This window comes from Mesoplodon densirostris, chromosome 16 (genome assembly GCF_025265405.1).
Source record: "Mesoplodon densirostris isolate mMesDen1 chromosome 16, mMesDen1 primary haplotype, whole genome shotgun sequence".
Lineage (NCBI taxonomy): Eukaryota > Metazoa > Chordata > Mammalia > Artiodactyla > Ziphiidae > Mesoplodon > Mesoplodon densirostris.
In genome coordinates this window covers 63028505-63055890 of record NC_082676.1, presented here as the reverse complement: position 1 = coordinate 63055890, position 27386 = coordinate 63028505, and the positions used below count along the sequence as shown (strand labels likewise).

Sequence of the window (27386 nt, the reverse complement as noted above, 5' to 3'; positions counted from 1 at the left end):
ACAAAGACATACAGACCCACAGATGCATCCCTGCAGGAACTTGGAGGCTGGGAGCTGGCCTGTGACATTTCACTTCTCTGAACCGAATACTTCCTTTCTAAAGTGAAACTAGACCCGTGTTACAGTAGCTCAGCTGCAGTGATGGGTTCAGTCAGCCTCCTGCATTCCTGTTCCTTTGCAGCTTTTCATCAAGGGGTGAAGCTTCAAGAGGCTTCACATCTCTCCCTGGATCCCCATCTCCACATTCATCCCAAGCCTGAGCCAGCCTCCTGGAGGATGACACCACGCGGACCAGAGCTATGTCCTCAGCTGTGGCCACCCCAGACCAGGCCCCAGCTGGCCCATTAGCTGATGGCAGGCACATAAGTGAGCCCAGCTGGACTCACTGATCCTAGCCCAGATCAACAGAATCACCCAGCTGACCTTAGACGCAGAAGAAACAATTATTTTTCATGAGAAGCAATGACTGGTTGTTTAAAGCCACCAGTTTTGGGCTCGTTTTCTGCACAGCACTAGGTAACCGCTACAGTTACAGTCCAAGATCAAGGTGTTGGCAGATTCCATTCTTGGTGAGAGTCCGCTTCCTGGCTTGTAGACAGCCATCCTCTCACCGTGTGTTCTCACAGCCTTGTCCTTTTGTGTGCTCGCGGAGACGGTGCTCTCCTGTCTCCTCCTCTTCTTACAAGGGCACCACCCTCATGACCGCATCTAAGCCTAATTTAATTAAACCAAAGGCCCCACCTCCAAATACCATCACATTGGGAGTTAGGGCTTCAACATACAAACCTTGGGGGGACGCAAACATTCAGTCCATCACATGCCTGGATCTATTTGAGGACTTGCTGGAAAGAGCAGCACCTCCCCTCCCCCCAAAGCTGCTAAGCACACAGTGTGATATATATTCATGGGCAGGGTGTCGCCAGGCACTTCCTAAAGACACTTCGAGGCCACAAGTTACAAACTCATACTCGCAGGGATGCAGGTCACAGGCGAGGGAAGCCAGCTGCTGGGGCTGTTATGAGCTGGAGAGGACAGATCCAGACGGCACCAGCCATTCTCAGCTCGGACAAGTCATTGCCTCCTTGCTGCGGCAGGAGGGCATCAGCCGGGGCTTCGAGCTCTTTCTTTTAAAGAGAAACCAGAGGACTTCCCTCGTGGTGCAGGGGTTAAGAATCCGCCTGCCAATGCAGGGGACACGGGTTTGAGCCCTGGTCTGGGCAGATCCCACATGCCGCGGAGCAAATAAGCCCGTGCGCCATAACTACTGAGCCTGCGCTCTAGAACCCGCGAGCCACAGCTACTGAAGCCCACATGCTTAGAGCCCGTGCTCCGCAACAAGAGAAGTCACTGCAGTGAGAAGCCTGCGCACAACAAAGCACAGCCCCCGCTTGCCACAACAAGAGAAAGCCCGTGTGCAGCAACGAAGATCCAATGCTGCCAAAAATAAATAAATTTATAAAAAAGAAAAAGAGAGAAACCAGAAAACTGGAGTTAATCTCTTGACTTCTAAGCATTGGTAACTAATTTAAATTCTACTAAAACATGGTGTGGACTAAACTTTCCTCTTTCAAAGTGTGGTCCAGACACCTGCAGCCTTCACCTGGGAGCTCAGTGAGACCTGCAGACTCTGAGGCTCCAGCCCAGGCCAGAATCTGCATTTTTAGCGAGCTCTTCCAGGTGATTTGAGTACATTTTAAAGTGAGAACCCCTGGATTAAACAAAATAGATAAGGGAGCTGGACATGCCCCTGACTCAGGTTAAGCAGCTCCACCTGTCAAAATCTAGGGGTTCCTCAATTCCACGATTCCGCAGATCCCGCTCCAGGGGTCCTTTTATTATATCAATTTATTCAAGTGGTAGAAAAACCCTTTTGGCGGCAGGACAAAATAGCCTGTAAACATGATTTCACCCCTCTTCCCTTTAAGGAGCTTCCCATAACAGGAAATAGAATTCTAGTTGGCAAGTTCAGTGATGAGGTCTGTAAAATGGGGTCCCTTGATGTGGCCATAGTCTCTTCACCCCATCCGAGGGGGCTGGCTGGACCCTGCCACTTGGCCACGGTTCGGTCATCATGAGTTCCACTGGCAGCGGCCCCTGCCCCAGGAGGCCGGAGGCTCTTTGGCAGCAGCGGGGCAGGCCCTTGGGGGACAGGCCTCGTGAGCGGCAGGCACAGGCAGGCGGGGAAGGAGGCAGTCTCTCCAGGGCGCGCTGTATTGCTAGGGTTGCACGTGCCACGGCAGGCGGCCAGGTGAGGGTCTGAGGCACAGGTGCTGTCAGAGGCCTGGCTTGGCACGTGGGTCGAGACCTCCCAGATGGTCAGTGGCCTTGGAATTTCCCCTGCAGAAGCCAGAGCTCATGGCAACGAGCCTCCAGAACAGGTCATGACGGGCAGCTGGAGGCGTCAGTCCTTGAAGGGGTTACAGGTGTCACCCGGTTGCTCCTTCTCAGCAGCCAGGACCTCCCCGTTCATCTCCTGCAGTGGGTGGTAGACGTAGGCCCCATCCAGGTGCCGGCTCCGCGCTGCCCTTGACCCGAGGAATAAGGACACGTTTGCCACCGTGCTGATCAGCAGAAGGAAAACCAGGGCCAAGGTGATGGCCAGCCAGGTGGTCCTGGGGGCAGGAGAGAAACCCCAGACGGGGACACTGTTGGGCGATTCGGGCTGGGGGTGTGCTGGAGGGGCTCCCTCCATCCCCTCACTTGGCTCCTCCACCCAGAACAGGGACACAGGGTCGGGGGCCTCCAGGGACCGCACAGGAACTGTCGAGGAACAAACGGGCCTGGTGGGGTGGAGGGCACACTCCACGCATGTTCGGGAGCAGTGGGGACAGTTGTCATGTGGGACTAAGGCCGGTGCGGCCACATCTCCTGATATTTCAAGAGCAGCCGTGGAAAAAGAAGATTTTTACGTGAACGTTACTGAGTTTCAGATGTTGCTAGTAAGTGTAAATTTCAACGGGTACAGGCCACATATAACACAGCTGGGGACCTAATCTGCCCCGGGAGGCAGAAGTTTGCATTCTGTGCTTCCGGGGATGTTGACAACAGAGGCTGGGTTCTCTCCAGGGTCCTCAAAGCACACAGAGCAGGGAGGACCCGCACCCCTTCCTCCAAGGCAGGGAGCTGGCGGGGATGGGTGGGGTCCTTCAATGATCTTTTTTCCTTCACGTGAGTCTTTGTCTGAAGCCCTCAACGCAAAAGCAGACTGCTCGGGCGGCAGGGCCTGCAGCCGTGCCCCTCAGCACCCCATGGCTCCCCTTCCCTCACTGCAGGACCACGTGGTCTCACACCCGAGGAGGCTGAGCTTGGGGTGCAGGGCTCCCGGGAACCACTGTCCCTGCTCAGCTGCATTTCCCAGCACACTTCCAGGATTTTCCTCCAGGCCCCACCCGACTCACAGGATCAGGACCTCCAGGAGGGATCTGGGATCTGCGTTTGTGATGAGCTCCCAGGTGCTGCCTCCAGGACAAGGCCAAGGGGCTTTTCATTCACACCTACACCTGCTTCCCACTTTGAGGGGACGGGGCTGGGCCGGGCACCCAGGGGGTTATGGGACGTGAGAACCATGAGAAGAGAGGTTCTCCGAGTGGGGCTCCCAGACCAACAGCATTGGTTCTTGAACCCAGCTTTTTTTTTTTTTTTTTGCGGTACGCGGGCCTCTCACTGTTGTGGCCTCTCCCGTTGCGGAGCACAGGCTCCGGACGCGCAGGCTCAGCGGCCACGGCTCACGGGCCCAGCCGCTCCACGGCATGTGGGATCTTCCCAGACCAGGGCACGAACCCGTGTCCCCTGCATCAGCAGGCGGACCCTCAACCACTGCGCCACCAGGGAAGCCCAGCTCTCTCTTTTAATACACTCCCCTGGAGGTCAAGTTGAAGACCCCCTGCACTAGAAAATAAAGACCCAACACGAGGGGTGAACACCCCCAGGTGTCAGAGAAATGACGTGAACTGCTCAAGGCTTCATACTTCTTGCACCGGAAGCTGAGAAAAAAAGCCCACACCCTTCCCCCTAGATTCCACTGGGGTGGTGGCCAGGGTCCTTCTCAGCATCTTCCTGGACAGCACAGGTGGCTGCGAGCACCACCTAGGACTCTCCCTGTGCTTATGTCAGAGAATTGTCATCTGGTGCCCAGCTGCCACTTCCTAGCCTTGCCCAGACCCTGAGCAGAGGCCACGCCTCGAAGGCAGAGGGAGGGGGGATTCCTCCCACCCCTGCCCCAGCTCCCAGCAAAGCACCTACCTGGTGAAAAGGGAGAGTTCTCCTGTCCGCAGGGTGTCCTCGGGTGGCGGGAGACACTGCTTCACTGCAAGATGCCAGAGAGAGGCTGAAGGTTGGGAGAGGAGGGGTCTGCCCCCTGCTGTCCCCGGGGAGCGTGGGAGGGGCCGTACCTTGGGAGAGGATGCTGTTCAAGGTGCGTGACCCAGCGAGGCTGCAGTTGCCGGTCTGGGGGTCGCAGGGACACTGGTGCTCACACTTGCAAGGGCTCTGGCAGCCTGGCCCATACCAGCCGAGGGGACACTCTGCAGGGAGGAGCCAGGAGGACAGAGGTGGAGGCCTCGGTGGCAGGGCCTCTCTCTGCACTGCCGGGATGGGCCCAGGGGTGTGCTGAACTGAGCTGATGCACAAGCATCCCCTGGGCGGGGCTCCCTCCTGGCTGAGTCAGGGGCCCTTCCAGCTTACCCTGCACACAGATGTCTCCAGTGAAGCCAGGGGGACAGGCGCAGGTCCCCCGAACTGGGTCACAGGTGGCTCCATTATGACACTGACACTTCTTGGCACAGTCCTCCCCGAAGGAGCCGCTGGTGCACGCTGGGATGGGGGAAGCAGGGCCTTTGCAAAATCTGGTCCTGCCCCCCAACCCCACCCCAGGCTGGGGCCAACAGGATTGCAAACGCAACTCTCTCGCCCCAAGTGGCCCTGTAGGTTCACATGTTCTACCAACAGATTGTTCTGGAGAAGTTGGTACGCGGCAGGCCCTGAGGCTGTGATCTCATGGAGGGCAGGCAGCCAGCAAGCCAGAAAGCAGGTGTCAAAGGACAAGGGAGGACACACGCTGGAGGGAAGGGACCGATTGTGGCAGCAGCCAAGCACTGAGGAGGTGGGGTGGGGAGGCCTCTGAGGACCTGACATTGAGGCTTGGAGAGCAGGGCGTGGCTGGAGCCCCCGGGGCCTGGCAGGTCATGCTGAGTTCAAATTTTTCACTCAGAGCCAAAGAAAGCCACTAAGGATTTAAGCTATGGAGGGTTATAAGTGCGTTGAGCTGTGTCCTCCCAAAGATACGTTCTAATCCCCAGAAGCTGTGAATGTGAACTTATTTGGAAATAGGATCTTTGCAGATGCAATTAAGTTAAGGATCTTGAAATGAAAACATCCTGCACTTAAGGTGGACCGAAGTCCAGTGGTGGGGTCCTTGTAAGAGGACAGAGAGGGAGACTGGAGACAGACAGGGGAGAAGGCTGTGCCTGTGAAGTCCGAGGCAGAGACGGGGGTGATGCAGCCACCAGCCCAGGAATGCATGGGGCCCCCAGAAGCTGGAAGAGGCAGGAAGCCCTACTGACCCCTTGATTATGGAGTTCTGGCCTCCAGAACTGTGAGAGAATAAAGTAATGTTTTAAGCCTGAGTTGGTGGAATCTCTTGCAGCAACCCCAGGACACTAATACAGTGATTTACACGTGAGGCAAAAGCATGAGACAAGAGGGAAGCGACTTGCAGACCAGGAGGCAGGGATAAAGGCAGCTGAGGCTCACAGCTGCCAGGCTCACCCTCTCCCGTGTGCCCAGGGGGCCGGGAAGGAGGCTGGCCTGGTGGCTTTTACCTTCACTGCAGTTGGACCCTGTCCATCCAGCTTCGCAGCGGCAGCCGGCTGCCAAGACAAGACCGAGAAGGTCAGGTGAGGGCCCAGGCAGGGCTGGGGCAGTGAGAGCGGGGAGCCCGGGCTGGAGCTGCCTCCCAAAGAGCCCCACTCACTCTCCGTGCAGAGCCCATGCTGGCTGCAGTTGGCGGGGCCACAGTCCAGCTCGCTGCAGGCGGCGCCCTGCCAGAAGCGCCCCGTGCACTGGCAGCGCCCCTCCACGCAAGTCCCGTGGCCGTTGCAGTCAGACGGCTGGCAGCGGGGCTCGTGCACACACACCACGGTGGACACGCGGCGAGGACAGCGCCACATGTTGTCCTGGCTGCAGAGGAAACAGGAGTGTGAAGAGAGGCTGAAGTGCTGGCCACCCCAGCAAACCCTCAAACCGCCCCCCCCACTGCAGCCCCTGAGGGCTGCCTTTCCCTGCCTCTCTTCATTGTCCCTTCTCCAGCCTTTTACAGGTTCTTCCCATCCCTAACAATCCCTTCCACCCCAGGACCTTTGCACATGCTCTTCTGTGCCCAGAAGACTCTCCCATGCCCACCTAGCCCCTCATCCTCCAGATCTCAGCTCATGCTTCACTATCCTCAGGTCTCTCCTGACCAATCACCCCCTTCCATTGGCCTGGGCAGTGCTGGTATGCTACATATACTTCCCGTAAGCAGCGAGAAGCAGGGATCTTGGCTCCTCCTGCTCTCTGCTGAATCCCCAGAGCCGGGGACAGAGCAGGTACTCAGTATTTGTTGAATGAGACAATCGGGGACAAGCTTGGCCTTGGACCTCAACAAGGGGGCTCTGGTATGCTTACCAGTGATCGGACGGGTAACTGGCCAAGGTCCCGTTGAGCACGAAGGTGGCAGAGCCCCCTCCGTCCAGGTTGATGGCATTGACCACGTTCTGTTTCAGCAGGAACTCCGCCATCTCCCACAGGTTAATGCTGTGGCACAAGACCAGTGCTGCTGACCTTGCCACAACTGTTTCTGGGTTAATGCATCTTACTTTCCACAGTGGACAGTATCACACACCCGCTACGGCAGACAAATTTCTAAGTGCCCCCCCAAAGGTGTCCTGTCCCAATCCCGGGAAGCTATGACTATAACAAGAGATCACTCTCCTGATCATGTTATGATACATGGCACAGCTGTCTGCAAATGGGCACACTGTCCTGGATTATCTGGGTGGCCCCGATGGAATCACAGGAGCCCTTAAAAGCAGAGAGCTTTCTATGGCTGAGGCAGAAGAGGAAGTGAGAGAGATTGGAAATACAAGGAGATTAGATGGATTTGACACACCTTTTGCAGCTTGAAGATATACAAGAGGAGGGGGAATGTGGGCAGCCTCATGAGTGGAGAGGCCCCCAGCCAGCAATGACACAAAGACCTCAGTCCTACAACCCCAAGGAACTGTATTCTGCCAACAACCTGAAGGAGCTGGGAAGAGGATCCTTCCCCAGAAGCTCCAGATAAGCACCCTGCCTGGCCAACAGCTGGATTTTGTCTGTGGGACATCCTGAACAGAGAACTCAGTTGGGCCCCCCCACCCACTGACTCCTGACCTACAAAGCTTTGATCTAACAAATCAGTGCTGCCTGCGCTAATTTGTTACACAGCAACAGCAGACTAGCACACTCACTTTACAGAGGAGGAAACAGCAGCTCAGAGAGGTCAAATGACTTGTCTATGGCCACAGAGCCAGCAGATGGCCAAGCTAGGATTGGAACTGAGGTCTACTCCCAGCTAACTTTGTAATAATTTCCTTTCACCCCAATCAGAGCTCAGGAGAGATGAGGCCCTAAGCTGGCGAGACTGAGAGCAAGTGTGTGGAAGATGATGAGTTCTTGGAAGTGGGACAGATCTAGGGACCCTCTGCCTGTGGGAAGACAGGGAACAGATGGGTGTGAACATCCCCAGGGAACAGCTGGAGGTCAGAAGGGCAGCTGCTGGTGGGCTGAAGTTCCTCAGAGCAGGACTCAGCCCAGGCCTAGAGGCCCTGGCTCACAGCACTCACCCCCGCTGCTCCGTCTGCCCGTCCACGTGGAAGAGCACCAGCTGCCCCTCCCGGTCGTGGCCCACGGCTGTCCTGGCTGACATCACGTTCACAAATTTGCTGAAGGAACCTGAAGGAGAGGCAGCCTGGCTGATCACCTGGCCCTTTGGGAGGCTGACTAAGCTCTACCTGCCACTTCCTGCCAGTCACTCTCCACAGAGACATCACTCTCTACCTCCAGGTCTATGCATGCAACATCTCTCTTCCTGTGCCCCGCCCCACTCAGTCTCCAAAGAGTAGCCAAAGGGCTGTTCTTCAATGTAAATCAAGATCAAACTCCAGATGAAAACGCTCCAACGGCCTCCACTGTCCTTGGAACAAAATCCAAATGCCTTACCAAGGCCTGGTATGACCTCCTTAGCCTGCTTCTTCTACCTCATCTCCTGGGGGCCCACCCCTCTGAACACCCTGCAGCCACTTTCTACTTCTGGCTGGACTGCACTTCTCCCCAGCTCTTCCCATGGCTTGTGCCTTCTGATCTAAGTCACCTCCTCCATGAGGCCTTCCCTGACTGCACAGTCTAAAACAGCCCATTTCCATATCAGGGCCATGGGGAACCTTCCCTGTCCCAGTATTCCATATCCCAGTGGTTCTCAAAATCGAATGTCAATCAGAATCACACAGGGGGCTCCTTAGAACACACTCTTGGGCCTCACCCCCAGGGATTCTGATTCTGTAGCACCAAGGCACAGGGGTAGGGGCTGAAGTTCTGCATTTATAACAGGTTCCTCGGTGATGCTGCTGATCCACAAACATTTTAGGAACACTTCTCTATTCTCTTGTTCATAGCTCCTTTCCTCTAACTTTTTCTTTCTTAGCATTTACCACTTCTTTTCAGTATACTTAATATCTATTTCCTTTCTTATATATTCCACAATGCAGGGATCTTATCTGCTTTAATCCCCACTGATCCCCAATACCTAGAATAGTACTTGTTGAAAGACGTCCCCCGCCACTCCACCGGTCCTGGTAAGAGGCTTGTTGCCAACACCCCCACTCATCACCCACATCTCATCATACTCATTGCCCCTCCCCCACCTGTTTCCTGTGTCTCATCGCACTCAGCCGCCTGACTCTCGTTAATGTAGATGCTTCCGTTGCGAATCAGCCACACGACCCCGCTCAGCAGCTGCACAAACGGATTCTCAGTGTCCAGCACCTCCTCTTCAGACAGGTACCTGGACACAGGGAAGGCATGAGATTCAGTCAACAGCAGTGGCAGCTGCAGGGAGTGCCTTCCCCCCCACTACCCCCGCCCACCCCGCCGCCTGGCTACTTGATTCCTCCTCATGCCCAGGAACCTGCCTGGTCCTGGAAGCAATCTTTGCAAACAGTCTACGCATCCCAATCTACACTTCATTTAACAGAAACAACCATCCTCAACAGATCACAAGTCCACCTATGGCCCTAAATCTCTCAGGCCGTCACCCCAGCCAAACTACCATCTGATGCCTGCAACAGCCTCTTAATTGGTCTCCTTGCTTCTACTACGGCCCAACCAGCCTAGTATCCAGCAGGGTCAGAGCAAGCTTTTAAATGACGAAAGTCAAAATAAATAAATAAATGACCAAAGTTGGTCCTGTCCTCCTCTGATACTTTGCTCCTTCCTTCAGTCCCTCACACACACCAAGCCCCTCTGCACCTCTGAGCCTTAGTGCTTGCTGTTCCTTCTGACTGCAATGCTCTTCCTCCAGTTCTGACTCTGGCTGACTTGTGATTAATTTTTATGTCTCAACTCAAAGGTCACCTCCTCAGTCTTTCCTGATCACCTTCCCGAAACCCAACACTCTATTTACAATCTGTTCAACCTGTTTATTGCTTCACTGCACATACACAATTTGAATTAACTTAATTATCTCCCTGGGTTTTGTTTATTTTTCCTAGTAATGGTGGGGGGGTAGTGTCCTTTTTTGAAGGCAAAGACTGTGCTTGTTCACAGCTATATCCCCAGTACGCAGCACATCGACCGACACAAAGCAAGCGCTACACGATACTGGAAAACGAATAAACTCTACAAGGAAGGCATTACTTTCCCCATCCTGAAGATGAGAAAACGGAGGCTCAGTTTGGTTAGGGGACTTGAACACGGCGGCACGGCTACACCTCAACTCTCAGGACCTCTGCTCTAGAATCTAGGGCCTAGACAGTCACGGGACTCCCTGCCTCCTCACCCGGTGACCAGGGTCCCGTCGCGGCGGATCCCGAACTGGGCGTTCTGCAGCCCCCCGGCGCTGCTCACCCGCCGCCCGTCGCTCACAACGTTCCCCAGGCACTCGCCCGTGTCCATGCGGAAGAAGCCGCCATTCTGGGCGACGCTGCAGCCGGCCGCCCGCGCCGTCTCCTCCACGGTGGCGCGGCGCCTTGAAGCGCAGCCGCCGGGCCCGCCGGGCTCCAGCACCGAGAAGGTGCGCAGGGGCTCGGCGGCCCGCGTCAGGTGGCCGGGCACCGCGCGGTCTGCGAAGTGCGAGACGAAGAGGCGTACGGCGGGGCCGCGTGCGCCGGGGTTTGAGAGGGACGGCGGCCACCTCTCGTGCTCGCGGCTGCCGGCGCGCACCCTTGTGCAGTCCCGGGCAAAGCGCGCCCGCGCGCGGGAGTAAGGCAGCAGCAAGTCATCGTCGCGGGAGGCCCTGCTGGGATGGGGCAGACCTGAGCTCGGAGTGCTGTGCGGGGGTCTGGGGGACCCCCCAACGAGGCTTGCCCCCGGCAGCTGTACTCACCCCGAGCCGAGGTCGCCGGACGCCTCACCGAGGAAGCCGCGCAGTGAAATGAAGAAGAGAAGGCAACGACCAATGGAGGCCGCCATGTTGGACTCGGGCCTCCGGTCACGTGGGCCTACCCCACATGACTTAGGACTTCTGGTGGCAGCTTTTAACTCTGAATTGCTTATACTTTTTTGGATATCCCGAGATCTCTTACTGTAATTTACCGTGTTATTTTAGAAGGGGCGGGCGCTGGGGCGGCGGGAAGTTTTCACGTTGAAAACTGCTTTATATCCAGGTGCCAAAAATCATCAGCAAACAAGCCAAAGTCTGCCACCAACTTCCCTGCCCCTGGAAGTCCTCTGTTCTCAGTCAACTAGGAGTTGCAGGTGGCAGGCAGTCTATGGCAAGTTCTGACCTTTATTCTTCTCCCTACTTAGATGTTTTTCACTCCTTTGCCAAGTTGTTGTAAGTGTAAGAGGGAGAACAAATTTGACTCCACATTAGATCTGTTTCTTTAACTTTTGTATTCTGTTGCTTTTGCTACAAGTTAAGAATGTTGCCTATAGCCTGAAATATACAGGATAGCCCATTCTCAAGCCTCTAACATTTAAAGGTATAACACGTTTCCATTCATATAGAGATAAAAAGTTGCAGAACAGAGGATAACATTTGTCCTGTTGGAGGTTTACATGAACATTGTAACCTGACCTTTGTGGGCAGCTTCAAGAACAAAGGATTCTGGCACCAAGAAGTCTGCAACAACCAACAACACCCCTTTCCCTTTTTAGTATAAAAGAAGCCTGAATTCTAATTTGGGTAAGATGGGTCTTTGGGACACTGTGTAATAGGGAAGAACCTTTTGTATTCTATTACAAGTTAACCACTAAAGGCATGTTGCCTATAAGCTTAAATTATACATAATAGCCCATCTCTGGGAACCCTGCCTCCCAGGTAATGAGCATTAAGCTAAAATACCTTTGTTTAGTTCACAGAAAACATCCTGACCAGGCCCACCTGTGAATGACTGCAGGGAGGAAGAAATTAACACATCCCCTCCGGAGGCTGATGCAAGCCAGGAAGTGTTTGACTTTGCTCCCTCTTTTTAAAAATTAATTAATTAATTAATTAATTAATTGGCTGTGCCAGTTCTTAGTTGCAGCACACAGGATCTTTGTTGCGGCATGTGGGATCTTTTAGTTGAGGCATGTGGGATCTAGTTCCCTGACCAGGGATCAAACCCAGGCGCCCTGCATTGGGAGTGAGAGTTTTAACCACTGGACCACCAGGGAAGTCCCTCTCTCTTTTAGTTTTTTTTTCTGTTTTTAAAAATAGATTCATTTATTTATTTATTTAGGCTGTGTTGAGTCTTCATTGCTGCACGTGGGCTTTCTCTAGTTGTGGCGAATGGGGGCTACTCTTCGTTGCAGTGTGAGGGCTTCTCATTGTGGTGGCTTCTCTTGTTGCAGAGCACAGGCTGTAGGTGTGCAGGCTTCAGTAGATGTGGCGCACAGGCTTAGTGGCTCTGCAGCATGTGGGATCCTCCAGGACTAGGGATTGAACCCTTGTCCTCTGCGTTGGCAGGCAAACTCCCAACCACTGCACCAGCAGGGAAGTCCCTCAGTTTGTCTTTTAAAAAGTCCCAAAATACAGTTCTAGCCAAACCAGCTAACTCAGTACTTCTCCTTTGCTCACACCTACTCTTTTTTTTAAAAAATAGATCTTTATTGGAGGATAATTGCCTCACAATACTGTGTTAGTTTCTGTTGCACAACAAAGCAAATTAGCCATATGCATACACATGTCCCCATATCCCCTCCCTCTTGAGCCTCCCTCCCCTCCTCCCTATCCCACCCCTCTAGGTCATCACAAAGCACCAAGCAGATCTCTCTGTGCTATGCTGCTGCTTCCCACAAGCCAACTATTTTACGTTCAATAGTGTATATATGTCGATGCTACTCTCACTTCACCCCAGCTTCCCCCTCCCACCCCATGTGCTCAAGTCCATTTTCTATGTCTGTCTCTTTATTCTTGCCCAGCAACTAGGTTCATCAGTACCATTTTTTTTGGCTCCATATATATGCGTTAGCATACAGTATTTGTTTTTCTCTTTCTGAGTTACTTCACTGTGTATGACAGTCTCTAGGTCCATCCACCTCACTACAAATAACTAAATTTCGTTTCTTTTTATGGCTGAGTAATAGTCCATTGTATATATGTGCCATATCTTCTTTATCCACTCATCTGTCAATGGACATTTAGGTTGGTTCCATGTCCTGGCTATTGTAAATAGTGCTGCAGTGAACATTGTGGTACATGTCTCTTTTTGAATTATGGTTTTCTCAGGGTATATGTCCAGTAGTGGGATTGCTGGGTCATATGGTAGTTCTATTTTTAGTTTTTTAAGGGACTTCCATACTATTTTCCATAGTGGTTGTATCAATTTACATTCCCACCAACAGTGCAGGAGGGTTCCCTTTTCACCACACCTTTTCTAGCATTTATTGTTTCTAGATTTTTTGATAATGGCCATTCTGACCGGCATGAGGTGATACCTCATTGTAGTTTTGATTTGCATTTCTCTAATAATTAGCGATGTTGAGCATCTTTTCATGTGCCTCTTGGCCATATGTATGTCTTCCTTGGTGAAATGTGTTTAGTTCTTCCGCCCATTTTTTAACTGGAATGTTTGTTTTTTTGATATTGAGCTCCATGAGCTGTTTGTATATTTTGGAGATTAATCCTTTGTCTGTTGTTTCATTTGCAAATATTTTCTCCCATTCTGAGTGTTGTCTTTTTGTCTTCTTTATGGTTTCCTCTGCTGTGCAAAAGCTTTTAAGTTTAATTAAGTCCCATTTGTTTATTTTTGTTTTTATTTCTGTTACTCTAGGAGGTGGGTCAAAAAAGATCTGGCTGTGGTTTATGTCAAAGGGTGTTTTTCCTATGTTTTCCTCTAGGAGTTTTATAGTGTCTGATCTTATATTTAAGTCTTTAATCCATTTGGAGTTTATTTTTAGTGTATGGTGTTAGGTAGTCTTCTAATTTCATTCTTTTACATGTAGCTGTACAGTTTTCCCAGCACCACTTATTGAAGAGGCTGTCTTTTCTCCAGTGTATGTTCTTGCCTCCTTTGTCATAAATAAGGTGCCCATATGTGTGTGGGTTTATCTCTGGGTATTCTATCTTGTACCATTGATCTATATTTCTGTTTTTGTGCCAGTCCCATACTGTCTTGGTTACTGTAGCTTTGTGGTATAATCTGAAGTCAGGGAGCTTGATTCCTCCAACTCCATTTTTCTTTCTTGAGATTGAATTGGTTATTCGGGGTCTTTTGTGTTTCTTACGAATTGTAAAATTTTTTGTTCTAATTCTGTGAAGAATACCATTGGTAGTTTGATAGGGATTGCATTCAGTTTGTAGATTGTTTTGGGTAGTATGGTCATTTTCACAATATTGATTCTTTCAATCCAAGAACATGGTATATTTCTCCATCTGTTTATGTCATCTTTGATTTCTTTCATCAGTGTTTTGTAGTTTTCTGAGTACAAGTCTTTCACCTCTTCAGGCAGGTTTATTCCTAGGTATTTTATTCTTTTTGTTGCAGTGGTAAATGGGAGTGTTTCCTTAATTTCTCTTTCCGATCTTTTGTTGGTGGTGTATAGGAATGCAAGAGATTTCTGTGTGTTAATTTTGTATCCTGTAACCTTACCAGATTCATTGATTAGCTCTAGTAGTTTTCTGGTGGCATCTTTAGGATTCTCTATGTATAGTATCATGTCATCCACAAACAGTGACAGTTTTGCTTCTTCTTTTCCAATTTGTATTCCTTTTATTTCTTTTCTTCTCTGATTGCTGTGGCTAGGACTTCCAAAACTATGTTGAATAAGAGTGGTGAGAGTGGACATCCTTGTCTTGTTCCTGATCTTAGTGGAAATGCTTTCAGTTTTTCACCATTGAGAACAATGCTGGCTGTGGGTTTGTCATATATGGCCTTTATTATGTTGAGGTAAGTTCCCTCTATGCCCATTTTCTGGAGAGTTTTTATCATAAATAGGTGTTGAATTCTGTCAAAAGGTTTTTCTGCATCTATTGAGATGATCATATGGTTTTTATTCCTTAATTTGTTAATGTGGTGTATCACATTGATTGATTTGCATATATTGAAGAATCCTTGCATCCCTGGGATAAATCCCACTTGATCATGGTGTATGATCCTTTTAACATGCTGTTGGATTCTGTTTGCTAGTATTTTGTTCAGGATTTTTGCATCTATGTTCATCAGTGATATTGGTCTAAACTTTTTTTTTGATATCTTTTTCTGGTTTTGGTGTCAGGGTGATGGTGGCTTTGTAGAATGAATTTGGGAGTGTTTCTCCCTCTGCAATTTTTTGGAAGAATTTGAGAAGGATCGATGTTAGCTCTTCTCTAAATGTTTGATAGAATTTGTACCTGTGAAGCCATCTGGTCCTGGACTTTTGTTTGTTGGAAGATTTAAAATTACAGTTTCAATTTCATTACTTGTGATACGTCTGTTTATATTTTCTAATTCTTCCTGGTTCAGTCTTGGAAAATTGTACCTTTTCAAGAATTTGTCCATTTCTTCATGGTTGTCCCTTTCATTGGCATATAGTTGTTTGTAGTAGTCTCATAATCCTTTGTATTTCTGCAGTGTCAGTTGTGATATCTCCTTTTTCATTTCTAATTTTATTGATTTGCATCCTCTCCCTTTTTTTTGATGAGTCTGCCTAAGGGTTTATCAATTTTATTTATCTTCTCAAAGAATCAGCTTTTAGTTTTATTGATCTTTACTATTGTTTTCTTCATTTCTATTTCATTTATTTCTGCTCTTATCTTTATGATTTCTTTCCTTCTACTGACTTTGGGTTTTCTCTGTTTTTCTTCCTCTAGTGGTTTTAAGTGTAGCATTAGATTATTTGAGATTTTTCTTGTTTCTTGAGGTAAGGTTGTATTGCTATAAACTTCCCTCTTAGAACTGCTTTTGCTGCGTCACATAGGTTTTGGGTCATCGTGTTTTCATTGTCATTTGTTCTATGTATTTTTTCATTTCTTCTTTGATTTCTTCAGTGATCTCTTGGTTATTTAGTGGTGCACTGTTTAGCCTCCATGTATTTGTGTTTTTTACAGTTTTTTTCCCTGTAATTGATTACCAATCTGGTAGCATTGTGGTCAGAAAAGATGCTTGATATGATTTCAATTTTCTTAAATTTTTGAGGCTTGATTTGTGACCCAAGATGTGATCTATCTTGGAGAGTGTTCCATGTGCACTTGAGAAGAAAGTGTATTCTGCCACTTTTGGGTGGAATATTCTATAAATATCAATTAGATCTATCCTGTCTATTGTGTCATTTAAAGCTTGTATTTCCTTATTTATTTTCTGTTTGGATGATATGTCCATTGGTGTAAGTGGGGTGTTAAAGTCCCTTACTGTTATTGTGTTACTGTCGATTTCTCCATTCATGGTTGTTAGCATTTGCCTTATGTATTGAGGTGCTCCTATGTTGGGTGCATAAACATTTATAATTGTTATATTTTCTTCTTGGATTGATCCTTTGATCATTATGTAGTGTCCCTCCTTATCTTTTGTAACAGTCTTTATTTTAAAGTCTATTTTATCTTATAAGAGTATTGCTAATCCAGCTTTCTTTCATTTTCCATTTGCATGGAATATCTTTCTCCATCCCTTCACTTTCAGTCTGTATGTGTCCCTAGGTCTGAAGTGGGTCTCTTGTGGACAGCATATATATGGGTCTTGTTGTTGTATCTATTCAGCCAGTCTGTGTCTTTTGGTTGGGGCATTTAATCCATTTACATTCAAGGTTATTATTGATATGTGTGTTGCTATTACCATTTTCTTAATTGTTTTGGGTTTATTTTTGTGGGTCTTTTTCTTCTCTTGTGTTTCCTGCTTAGAGAAGTTTCTTTAGCATTTGTTGTAAAGCTGGTTTGGTGGTACTGAATTCTCTTAGCTTTTGCTTGTCTGCAAAGCTTTTGACTTCCTTGCTGAGTAGAGTAATCTTGGTTGTAGGTGTTTCTCTTTCATCACTTTAAGTATAACCTGCCACTCCCTTCTGGCCTGCAGAGTTTCCGCTGAAAAAATCAGCTGATAACATTATGGGGATTCCTTTGTATGTTATTTTTTGGTTTTCCCCTGCTGCTTTTAATATTTTTCCTTTGAATTTAATTTTTGTTAGTCTGATTAATATGTATCTTGGTGTGTTTTTCCTAGGGTTTATCCTGTATGGGACTCTCTGTGTTTCCTGGACTTAGGTGACTATTTCCTTTCCCAGGTTAGGGAAGTTTTCAAGTATAATCCCTTCAAATATTTTCTCAGACCCTTTCTTTTTCTCTTCTTCTTCTGGGACCCCTGTAATTTGAATGTTGGTGCATTTATTGCTGTCCCAGATGTCTCTGAGATTGTCTTAAATTCTTTTCTTTCTTTTTTCTTTATTCTGCTCCTTGGCAGTTATTTCCACCATTTTGTCTTCCAGCTCACTTATTCGTTCTTTTGTCTCAGTTATTCTGTTATTGATTCCTTCTAGTGTATTTTTCATTTCAGTTATTATGTTGTTCATCTCTGTTTGTTGTTCTTCTAGATCTTTGTTAAACATTTCTTGTATTTTCTCAATCCATGCCTCCATTCTATTTCCGACTTTCTGGATCATCTTTACTATCATTACTTTGAATTCTTTTTCAGGTAGATTGCCTATTTCCTCTTCATTTATTTGGTCTTGTAGGTTTTTACCTTGCTCCTTCATCTGTGACATATTTTTTTGCTGTCTCTCTTTTTTTTTTTTTTTTCCCTAATGAGTGAGATTGTATTCCTGTCTCACTGGTTGTTTGGCCTGAGGTTTCCAACTCTGGGGTTTGTAGGCTATTGGGTAGAGCTGCAGATGAGGAACTCTGTGAGACCTCACTCCAGTGAATATTCCCTGGGGCCTGAGGTTCTCTGTTATTCCAGTGGTTCGGACTCGGAGCTCCCACCACAGGAGCTTCGGCCGACTCCAGGCTTGTGAACCAAGATCCTGCAAGCCGCTGGGGTGGCCAAAAAAAAAAAAAAAAGGTTGGGGGGGAAGGCCTTGGCTGTGGAGGGCGGGGCCTAAGTAAGGGCGAGGTTTGGGCAGTGGGCGGGGCCAATGCTCAGGACCCACAGGACTGGAAAAGCCCCTGGGGTCTGTGGGGGGTGGGGCTTAGGCTCAAGGAACAGAAGGTGCCCAGGCGTGACCCCCACCCCTGGTCTCAGAGGGCAGGGGACCTCACCTGGGAGCCCAGCAGGCTTCCTGGGCTCGAGTGGGCAGGGCAATCGCCCTCTGCTCCTCTCCCGCTCCTGCTGGAGGGGCCCTCCCGCCTGCCTCTCCTGATCTCCCAGCCTCCCTCCTATGGCCCCAGGACCTACGCGGCCTGGATGGGGCTTTGGAGGGTGGGTACTGGCCTGGGAGCTCAGCAGGCTCCCCGGGCCGAGTGGACCAGGTGATTGCCCTCCGCTCCTCTCCCACTTTTCCTGAAGAGTCCCTCCCACCTGCCTCTCCTGATCTCCCCAGCCTCAGGGGCACTGATCCTGTCTTGTCTCCACTTCTCCTCACCCCCGGTCCCCCTATGTCCTACCAGTTCACTGTGGGGGTCCTTCCATCTCCTTGGGGATTAGAGTCCCCCACCAGCGGCTGGCAGGCACCCTAGTTGTGGGGAGATGCTAATTCCACATCTTCCCACACTGCCATATTGAGTCTGCCTCCACACCTACTCTTCTTTTTGAAAACCTTGGTCCCCTCTTAGCATCCTTATCTGGGCTCTACAATCATTTGTGGATATGGCAGATTGAGCACCTCCTCTGTGCTAGATGCTGATGGAACAGGAGGACCGACCTGGACCTCATGGAGCTTAAATGTGAATGAGACAGTACACAGTGCAGGCGTGGTGAAAGCCATGAAGCAGCAGGACAGAGAGAGAATGATGTTGCAGGCGTGGCAGACAAGGCCTCTGTAAGCCCATTTAGACAGACACATAAGGATAGGGAAGCAGGGACAGCTGTGTGGAGTTGGGAGCCAGAGCCTTGCAGGCAGAGGGCACTGCAGAACCTGGAGGGCGGACAGAGCTTGGGGAGAAGAGGAGGATCAGGCAGCCAGTAGGGCAAAAGCTGGGAGGGTGGAGATGGGAGAGCCAGGCCAGTGCCAGATCCTTCAGCACTCCAGGGAAATGACTTTGGATTTCAGCCCAAGTGAAACAGGAAACCGTTGGAAGTTTGTTGTTGTTTTTTAAGTTTTATTGAGGTATAATTTACATACCATAAAATGTACCTGTTTTAAGTGTACAGGTCATGATTTTTAGTAAATGTACAGAGATATCACAGCATCACTTTAATCTACTTTAGGACATTTAATCACCCCTGAAAGTCCTGAATGTGACTCCATTTGTATTGAACATCCAATCTGGAGAGATAGCAAGGAGATTAGTGGTTGCCTGAGGACCGGGGTGGGGGTGTGTGTGGAAACAGGGAGTGATTGCGAAGGACCCCAGAGGGTTTTAAGATAAAGCTGACAGGATGGGGGTTGGGGGTGTGGCCTCTCCTTGGAGCCCTCAGTCCATAGCGTGTGACAGTTTATGGTGTACGTGGTTTACATGTACTCTTCAGCTCTGAGTCATACATCTCCTGAAGATGCCTCTTTCATTGCTGTTACCTTGTTCATACATTTAGCAGGCTCTCTGGCTGGGAGCTCTGAGCCCCAGCAGGGCATGGAATAGAGCAAATATGTTTCCCCCACTAAGAACACGAACAACGTTTATGCATTGGTATACGTTAATCAATCGAGGGAAAGAAGAAAGTTTAAGCAGTGTACCCAGTCTTTGCCTACCATAAACTCAACTGCTTGATTACGATTGCTTCCTATGCTTGTCTCCTCACCTGTCATCTCTATGAGGGCAGAGACCACTGATAACACCCCAGAGGTGGTGTGGATGTTGGGTTTTCTGAGGAAACTCACAGCTAACAGTCCCCCAGCTCATCTAAGCCTCAGGCAGTGTGCAAGGGGCTTAACCTGCACCATTTTATCAAATCCCCTCGTGAATCCTAGAAGGTGGGTATCATTATGCTATCCATTGTACAGAAAAGGAAATGGAGGCACAGAGAGGGCAAGCTACTGGCCCAAGGTCACACAGCTGTTAGCAGAGGAGGCAGCTGGCTCTGAAGCATGAGCCCTTGGCCCCTCTGCTCTCCTGCCCAGGAGGAACTTCTTTCTGGGGGGTGGGGGGCAAGGGGCAGGGATGCATGTTTGTTTTGGAGTCTGGGAAACCAAACTTGCTCTTATAAAACCCTTTTAGAATTATAAACCAGGATCAATTTCTTCTGTCTGCACTGTGTTCTTTATCTCTTATGTAAAGTGCTATGAGGGTATTTACAATATGCTAGAGCCTGGCTTTGAGGTTTCCAGAGGCAGGAGGTTCTGTCATATGCTCCATGTGTGTGGGTGACGTTAGGGGCCCTCATCCTGCTGGGACTTGCCAGACCAGGCTTAACAATGCTGAAAGCCCAAGCCCTCTTCCACCAGCTAAGACTTGGACACACATCCTAAAGAGCCTGGTTTTTCTTTTCTTTTTTCCTATTTAATTCTGCGAACATTTATTAAATACTTCTCTGCTCCAGGCAGTACAGTAGGAGCTGGGCACACAAAGAGAGCACTATATCACCCATGCCCTAAGGTGGTTTAGCATCTGATGATAGAATCCACAAGTGCACAAGTGTCAGAATAAGGTGCCTAAAGTGCCGTGTAAAAAAAGGGAGGCGGGTGGGAGAATGGGAGAAGACTTCATGGGACAAGTGACGTCCTAGGTGAATTTTAAAGGACAAATAAAATCTTAACTGAACTGGGGGATGGGATCAGGATGGGTAATCCAGATGGAAGAAAGGGAAGAGTGAAGACCTGGGAAACACAGAGTGTCTTGGTGAAACGTTGCCGGGTTCAGTCTCCCTGACCACTGGTGTGGGAGGAGAGCGGAGGCACAGTCGCTGAGGGACAGAGAACCCAGGGACAGAGAATGGGACATGGTGACTTCAAGCTAATCTAGCTCTCACTGTCACATGGGTTCCCTCCTGGTGGCTGGATGAGAATCCAGCCTGCATGTTTAACAGGAGACCTCAGGTGGTTCTGATGCAGGCAGCCACAGGCCACAAGTTGAGAAGCTCTTCTAGGGAGGTAGTGAGCAGTGACAGGTTGAGAAACTCTTCTAGGGAGGTCATGAGCAGTGACAGAACAAGGGAAATGAAGCCCCACCTCCACACCATGGTAAAAGCTCACAGGATCCATCTTCAGTGAGGAGAAGCTGAGGTGAAAAGACTCATCCATTGTTTTCACTTCTTTTCAGGGCCCACGGCAACAGAAATCCAAAGAAGTGATTCAGGTGGGGTTCGCCTTGTAAATTTTTCTTCCCTGTTTCGATTAGGATTCCCTTTCCTTGAAAGTGACTTGTAAACTCAGGTTTCTCCTAGATCATTCCATCCTGGTTTGGTAACTCAGGCCTTCCAAAAATGAATCAGTGTCAGCCTCCATCAACGAATCCATCACAAATTCATATTAATCTTATATTACCCCCTGCCCCCCGTCCTGGCCTACCCGGCCCAACCCAATCTGATTCTGTGCCTCTCTTCGTAAATTTTGTTTGAGAGGTAATGTGGAAGAAATCCCTGAAGAATACAAAGTGCCAAGTGGGTATTAAATTCTGGCTCCTGGTTTCCCAAGGAAACTACAATCTCAAAAGCAAGTCACACTTGCCAACAAAATCCAGGAATGTTCCTTTGGGCCTGACAGTTTAAGAGCACTTTCGGGAAGGCATCCGGGGCAGCAGCAAAGAGGAATAGATAGAGGAGACCAACTCCCAAAGGACAGAACTATTCCTCCCACTGGATTATTCAGTTGGGCACAGAAAGAGCAAAGGGTATTTTAATTCAGATTCTCAAACATGTTTAAATTGTCACATAAATATGATCATCAGCCACTAAGAGCCTTCCAGTCCGAAGACTGGGTTTTTAGCTTTTTTTTTTTTTTTTAACGCCCACGTGCACGTATCCTGAAATCAGCACCACAGACACACCTGGGCCTATAATGAGTTTCCAGGTCTTTTCCCGGACATGAGATTAGTGTCAGGGCTCCACCTGACACATTTAGATAGGCTCACACTGAAGCAGAACAGGAGGGAAGAGAAGCAAGCTGGGAATGAGAGAAACGTTGATGAGCCAGCCCCCCCCACCTCCCCCACCCCCCACCCCCGGCCCCCGCCAACTGCCTCGGGACAAGCTCCCACGGAATGCGACATCATCACTGTGCAGGAACAGGTAACATTTACCTGGCAGCTACTACATTACAGGTACTGTTCTCAGTACTCTACAGACATAATTGTGGAGGTAATATTGGGATAGGTGCTATAATTACCCCAAGTGAAGTTGTCTGAAAGGCTGAGGAACAAGACCCAACTCCCCACTCAACTGCACTCTAAATTTATTCATCTGCTCCGAGCCTGGGTCCATCCCAGCCCCACCTCCCCAGCCCTGCTCCCCGAGGGGATGACACTGGATTGCTTTGCTTCGGCTGCCTCCTTCTCAGGGTGTGACCCAGGCCCCAGGACTAAGGAAGGAAGGACGAAAGGAGTGCGTTTCACCTTCCTGGCGGGTGGCAGGCGTGGAACCATCCTTGTCAGTGGCTGCTGGGTGGTGTCGGTGTGGGCGGCCGCAGCTCTCAGTCTGCTGGCGGGAGTTCCGCCAGGACGTAGATGAAGCCACCCAGGGCCGTGATAGCCATGGCCGTGTTGTGGGAAGAGCAGCCATCTGGGGAGGCAGAGGCCCTGCTGTGAGTGCTGGGGGGTGGCCACTGTTCCATTGGGAGTACTTTTCAGATGTTCCCTCGGCCAGCCTGGGGACGTGCGGCCACCAGAACTGTGTTCATCACTTGTCCCCTGGCTCAAAGATGCCCTCTCTGCCCTTCTTTGCTCCAAACCCCAGTGCACCAACCCCTCCAAACTACATTTCCCAGACTGCCTTGCCCACCACAGGCAGGAACAGGTGGGATGAGGGGGGAAGCCAGGGTATTTCTCCCCTTGCCCCTCTCTGTCTCCTCTGCATCCAGCCTCTGCAGGCTCCGCTCACCCCATCTCCTCTCACGGTCCCTCCAGCTCTGCCTCCAGGGAGGACGGGGGCTTCCTGCAGTGGTTAATGTTTGTGTTTTCTCATCTTTCCTGTTTTCAACTCTTGCAGCACCTCTGAGCTCCCTATATTCAATTCTCTCTGCTGAAGTTCCTGATGCAGGTTCTGTTTTCCTGACTGGACTTTGACTGAGAGGGGTTATCTCTGTGACTTTCAGTGTGTAATACACTGAAACTTCTCTTTTATGTTCCCTTCACTGAAGACAGCATCTCTGGACTCCCCACTTTAAAAGAGGAGGGCATCAGAGACTCCTACCCTTCCCTCTAGCTCCCAAACACAAAGGCCTCCCATCCTGGCTCCTGGGTGATGCTGGGAGCCTGTTTTCCTTGAGGGCAAGCTATGTGTATCCTTTCTAGGTTTGGGTTTCATGTCTTGGGTATTTTCATTACCTGTAAATTGTTTTTCTCGCCTCTTCACTCTTCTCAAAAGATGCTGTTGGTACTGAATGGCTTTGGGTAATTCTTCATCTTCAGCACCTGAGAGAAGAATGAAAGGTGAACTTCTTAAGATGGATTTTTAAATATTACTGGCTAAGCCCCCTACTCTTCACAACACCTCAAGCAACTCAAGTATTTTCTTGAATCTGGAGGCTCTTCTGGAAGTTTCCTCTTGCCCCTGGGTAGAGATACTTCCACACCACCTCAATCTGCATCTACTGATGTTTCCCAAATTGTGGTCCCCCAATTACCCACATCAGAATGGCCAGAGGAGCTCATTGAAAATGGGGGTCCGCAGCCCCTCCACCTGCTGAATCTATAGGTCTGGAGGCCTGAGAATCCTCATTTTATAAGCGTCTGTTTCAAAACAAGACTATCTTATTTCAAAAGCTTTGGTCTTTGAGCATCCTAAGCTTCTCATTTGAGAAGCCAGCATTTACTGGGAGCCTTGCCTGTACCTGGCAAAAGCTAGGTGGTTTCATATGTATTATGTCTACTACTCACAGCTCAGGAAGGTGGAGATTATTTTGCTCATTTATTTATAGACAGGAAAATTGAGGCTCAGAGAGGTGAAGCGAATTACTCCAAAGAGGACCAGCTGTCTGGTGTCACATGGCTGGAAAGGGGCTGCATCCTCTGCCTTTCCACCCTCTGCTTCTTCTTCTTCTTCTTTTTCTCTATTTCTTGTTTTTATTCTTTATTTTTTTTAATATTTGGTCACGACTCGCGGCATGTGGGAATCTTAGTTCCCGGACCAGGGATCAAACCCTGAACCTGCGCCCCCTGCAGTGGAAGCATGGAGTCTTAACCACTGGACCAGTGGGGAAGTCCCAGCTTCTTCTTTTAAAACAAATTTTATTGAAGTACAGTTTACAATGTTGTGTTTAATTTCTGCTGTACAGCAAAGTGACTCAGTTATACATATACATATTCTTTTTCATATTCTTTTCCGTTATGGTTTATCATAGACTATTGAATATAGCTCCCTCCACCCCTGCTTCTATGTCACCACCTCTCAGACATCTCCCCTGACTATTCTGCCTAAAGAAGCTTCTCCAATGTTCTTTTCTCTCTCAGCCTGATGTATCCTTCACAACCATTATCAGAACTCGCATTTCACTTACTGGTTTGTGTAGGTGGTTTCTGTCTCTTTTCCTCTTTCCTCTTTTCCCTGCCTAGTTTCTCCAGAGCCTAGAACTGGGTCTGGCATATAGTAGGTGGTCAGGGAATACTTGATGAAGAAATGAATTTGTTAACACAGGTGCAGGGGTCTGATATCTTCCAACAAGACTGCCCCTCATCCTGCAAAGTTTTGGCTTCCAAAACTCTGAGCCTATTTCCACGTGTGTGTGTGTGCATGCATGTGAGTGCATGGACATGCATGTTGCACATCTCTCTCTGAACTCCCCACCCCAACACCAGTGCATCCTTTCCCCAACTGGCATAGAAGCCCAGCGCCTCCACCCCCACCCCTGCTCCCAGCCAGGGAGGAAGTACAGCTCACCTGGCTTCCCAAAGCATCCGTCCTGCGGCTTCTGCCAGCTGAGAATGGCCTCCAGCCACCGGAGTTTGTAGAAGTCGGAGAAGCCACCGATTCCACAGAACATGACTGGAAGCAAAGACAGGGGACCCTCTGCAGGCCTACCCCCCAGGCCCACCTCTTCCCCCTCCCCAAGGCCACCATGGTGCCACCTGCTAGAGAGAGACGGCACCAGGACGTGGGCACTCAGCACAGTGGCTGCAAGGAGGCAGCCCTGAGGGTCTGCCTTAGTAAGCAGGGGCCCCCAAACCTGGGTCCTGCCTTGTTCAGTCTGTCCAGAGCTCTGTCACTGGGTCAGATTTTGGGGGCAGGAAGCAGTCAAAACAGTGGCAGATAAAATACAGGATTCCCACTTAAATTTATTTCCAATAAACGATGAATAAAAAATTGTTAAGTAGGATTTCCCTGGTGGTCCAGTGGTTAAGACTAAGTGCTTCCACTCTTCCACTGCAGGGGACGCAGGTTTGATCCCTGATTGGGGAACTAAGATCCAGCATGCCACACAGTGTGGCAAAAAAAATAAAAAAAAGAAAAAAATTGTTAAGTATAGCCCATGCAATGTTTGGGATACACTTATACTAAAAATGTATTCGTTGTTTATCTGAAGTTCAAGTTTGCCTGGGCCTTTTATATTTTCATTTGCTAAACCTGGCAGCCCTAGTGTGTGTGTGTGTTTGTGTGTGTGGCCGGAATCAGGGACACCCTGCTGCTTTGTTCCTAGAGCAGAATGCGGGGGCCCACTGTTTTCCATGAAGAGGTCCCGGGTGGGGTAGGCATATCCGATGGCCTCAGCTCTCCGGTTCAGGTCCATCATGTTGGCACAGAAGAGGTTCACGTAGCGCTGGCTCTGGCGGAACAGCCCCTTCGTGCATTCCGTCTGGGGGAACAAACACCAAGAGACAAGGAAGTTGGTGGTCTGAGCGATTCATGCGCGCTGTTACAGGAAAAGACCTGCTGTTCTGAAACGGTTTTTTAAGTGGCTGCCTTTGGGGCAGGTCCTTTCCCTTTTCCCAAAATTTCTTTCCTATCCACACTCCCAGCCTGGTGGGGCTTAGTCACTGGGGGACAGAGAGAGCTGAGTTCGAGCCCCGGCTCTGCAGCTTAGGAGCTGTGCGACTTCCACCCCCTAAGTTAACCTTTGTGAGCCTCAAGGGTTTTCACGGGGAAAGGGCGATGCCGATGGGAGCTGCACCCGAGGGACGCTTGTTGGGGGCGGGGGGGTGGTACCATAACCTGGAAGTGCCTGACACGACGCCCAACACTAGGGGGCGCTCTAAAGCGCTCTGTCACCGCATTCTGATTCCAGCCTAACCCCGCAAGCCGGCAGCTACAGTGCAGCTCAAAGCCTGGGCCGCGGAGTGGTTGCACGGAGACAAGGACAGGGGATGAGAACAGGCTTTGGAAACTTCTATAGCAATATGTCAGAGCAAGTTTCTATCTGCTGAATCTAGTAATCACAATAACTTTCCTTGTAACTTGGCTTTTATTGTATTTACAAAAACACTGGGCTGTGACAGCTTACAAATAAATAATAATAAAAAAATCTATTAAACAAAATCAGCAAGTCCTTTCTTGGCTAACAATTTCTGGACATTGAGTAACATTTTTGAATAGAAATATCAAGCCCTACTTTGTATATAAATAAATATATGTTTAAAATGAGTATTTAGCGGGAGTTCCCTGGTGGTCTAGTGGTTAGGATTCGGTGCTTTCACTGCCATGGCCCGGGTTCATTCCCTGGTCGAAAAACTGAGATCCCACAAGCCCCACGGTCAGGCCAAAATAAAATAAAATAAAATGTGTATCTAGCAAATCTTGTGCTTGGAAGAGTGTTTGGGCACAGAAGTGATGGTGGGGCTGTTTTGGACTTGGTTTGGTTTTCTGGAAGCAGCTAGCTACTGACTTTGTTCTAAGACCTTTTTCCATCTGTTGTTTACTGAGTTCTTTCTGCTGCTTCCCTCTCTCTTTTTCTAATGCCCTATGATCCAGTTCAGCATGCAAAGCCCTCTGTGCAACAGAATCTCACCCCCCACCCCCCACCATTGTGATTGGATTTCATGGCTGAACAATGACAGGCTACTCACTTCCGCCTCCTGAGGTCTGAAGCAGGGGTTTAAAACCTGCTTATTGGGCTTCCCTGGTGGCGCCGTGGTTGAGAGTCCGCCTGCCGATGCAGGGGATGCGGGTTCGTGCCCTGGTCTGGGAAGATTCCATATACTGTGGAGCGGCTAGGCCCGTGGCCCCGTGGGCCATGGCCGCTGAGCCTGCGCGTCCGGAGCCTGTGCTCCGCAACGGGAGAGGCCACAACAGTGAGAGGCCCGCGTATCGCAAAAAAAAGTGTAGTTTTGATTTTATACAATGGAACCAGCCAGTATGCACTCTGGCTGGTCTCTTTTCTCAACATTATGCTTATGCGTTTCATCCAAATTGTTATCTCACTATATTTTAAATTATCTTAGAACTTTGAAGAAAAAAATGTTCCTAGACCCCTACATAGTAACAACTTTACCTTAATACCATTAAACCTCCGCTCCCAGGTTGGAGGTTCGCGGGCCCCGGCTTAGGGAACTGGGAACCACGTCCCCGCCTACCTTCTCTCCGCCC

General features: G+C 49.4%; 2 protein-coding genes across 3 annotated transcripts; both read right to left on the bottom strand.

Annotated features, from left to right (window-relative positions):
• Positions 1-1827: 1827 nt before the first annotated feature.
• NAGPA (N-acetylglucosamine-1-phosphodiester alpha-N-acetylglucosaminidase) lies at positions 1828-10716 on the bottom strand. Of its 2 annotated transcripts, none has more exons than XM_060120609.1 (11): positions 10619-10716; positions 10073-10531; positions 8940-9079; positions 7863-7971; positions 6664-6792; positions 5972-6177; positions 5820-5867; positions 4684-4812; positions 4392-4523; positions 4243-4306; positions 1828-2612 (listed from the first exon to the last, which is right to left on the bottom strand). In XM_060120609.1, the coding sequence occupies exons 1-11, from the start codon at positions 10702-10704 to the stop codon at positions 2402-2404; spliced, it is 1713 nt and encodes a 570-aa protein (XP_059976592.1). In that variant the 5' UTR covers positions 10705-10716; the 3' UTR covers positions 1828-2401. The 2 variants fall into 2 exon arrangements, with proteins under 2 accessions (XP_059976592.1, XP_059976593.1); XM_060120610.1 differs by having other exon boundaries at positions 10073-10528.
• An 11458-nt stretch (positions 10717-22174) lies between these two features.
• C16H16orf89 (chromosome 16 C16orf89 homolog) lies at positions 22175-27186 on the bottom strand. The gene is given in 6 exon segments (XM_060079229.1): positions 22175-22430; positions 23195-23281; positions 24747-24851; positions 25524-25659; positions 26867-26970; positions 27162-27186. Coding segments are annotated over 6 exon segments (588 nt in total). The 3' UTR covers positions 22175-22299.
• Positions 27187-27386: the final 200 nt, after the last annotated feature.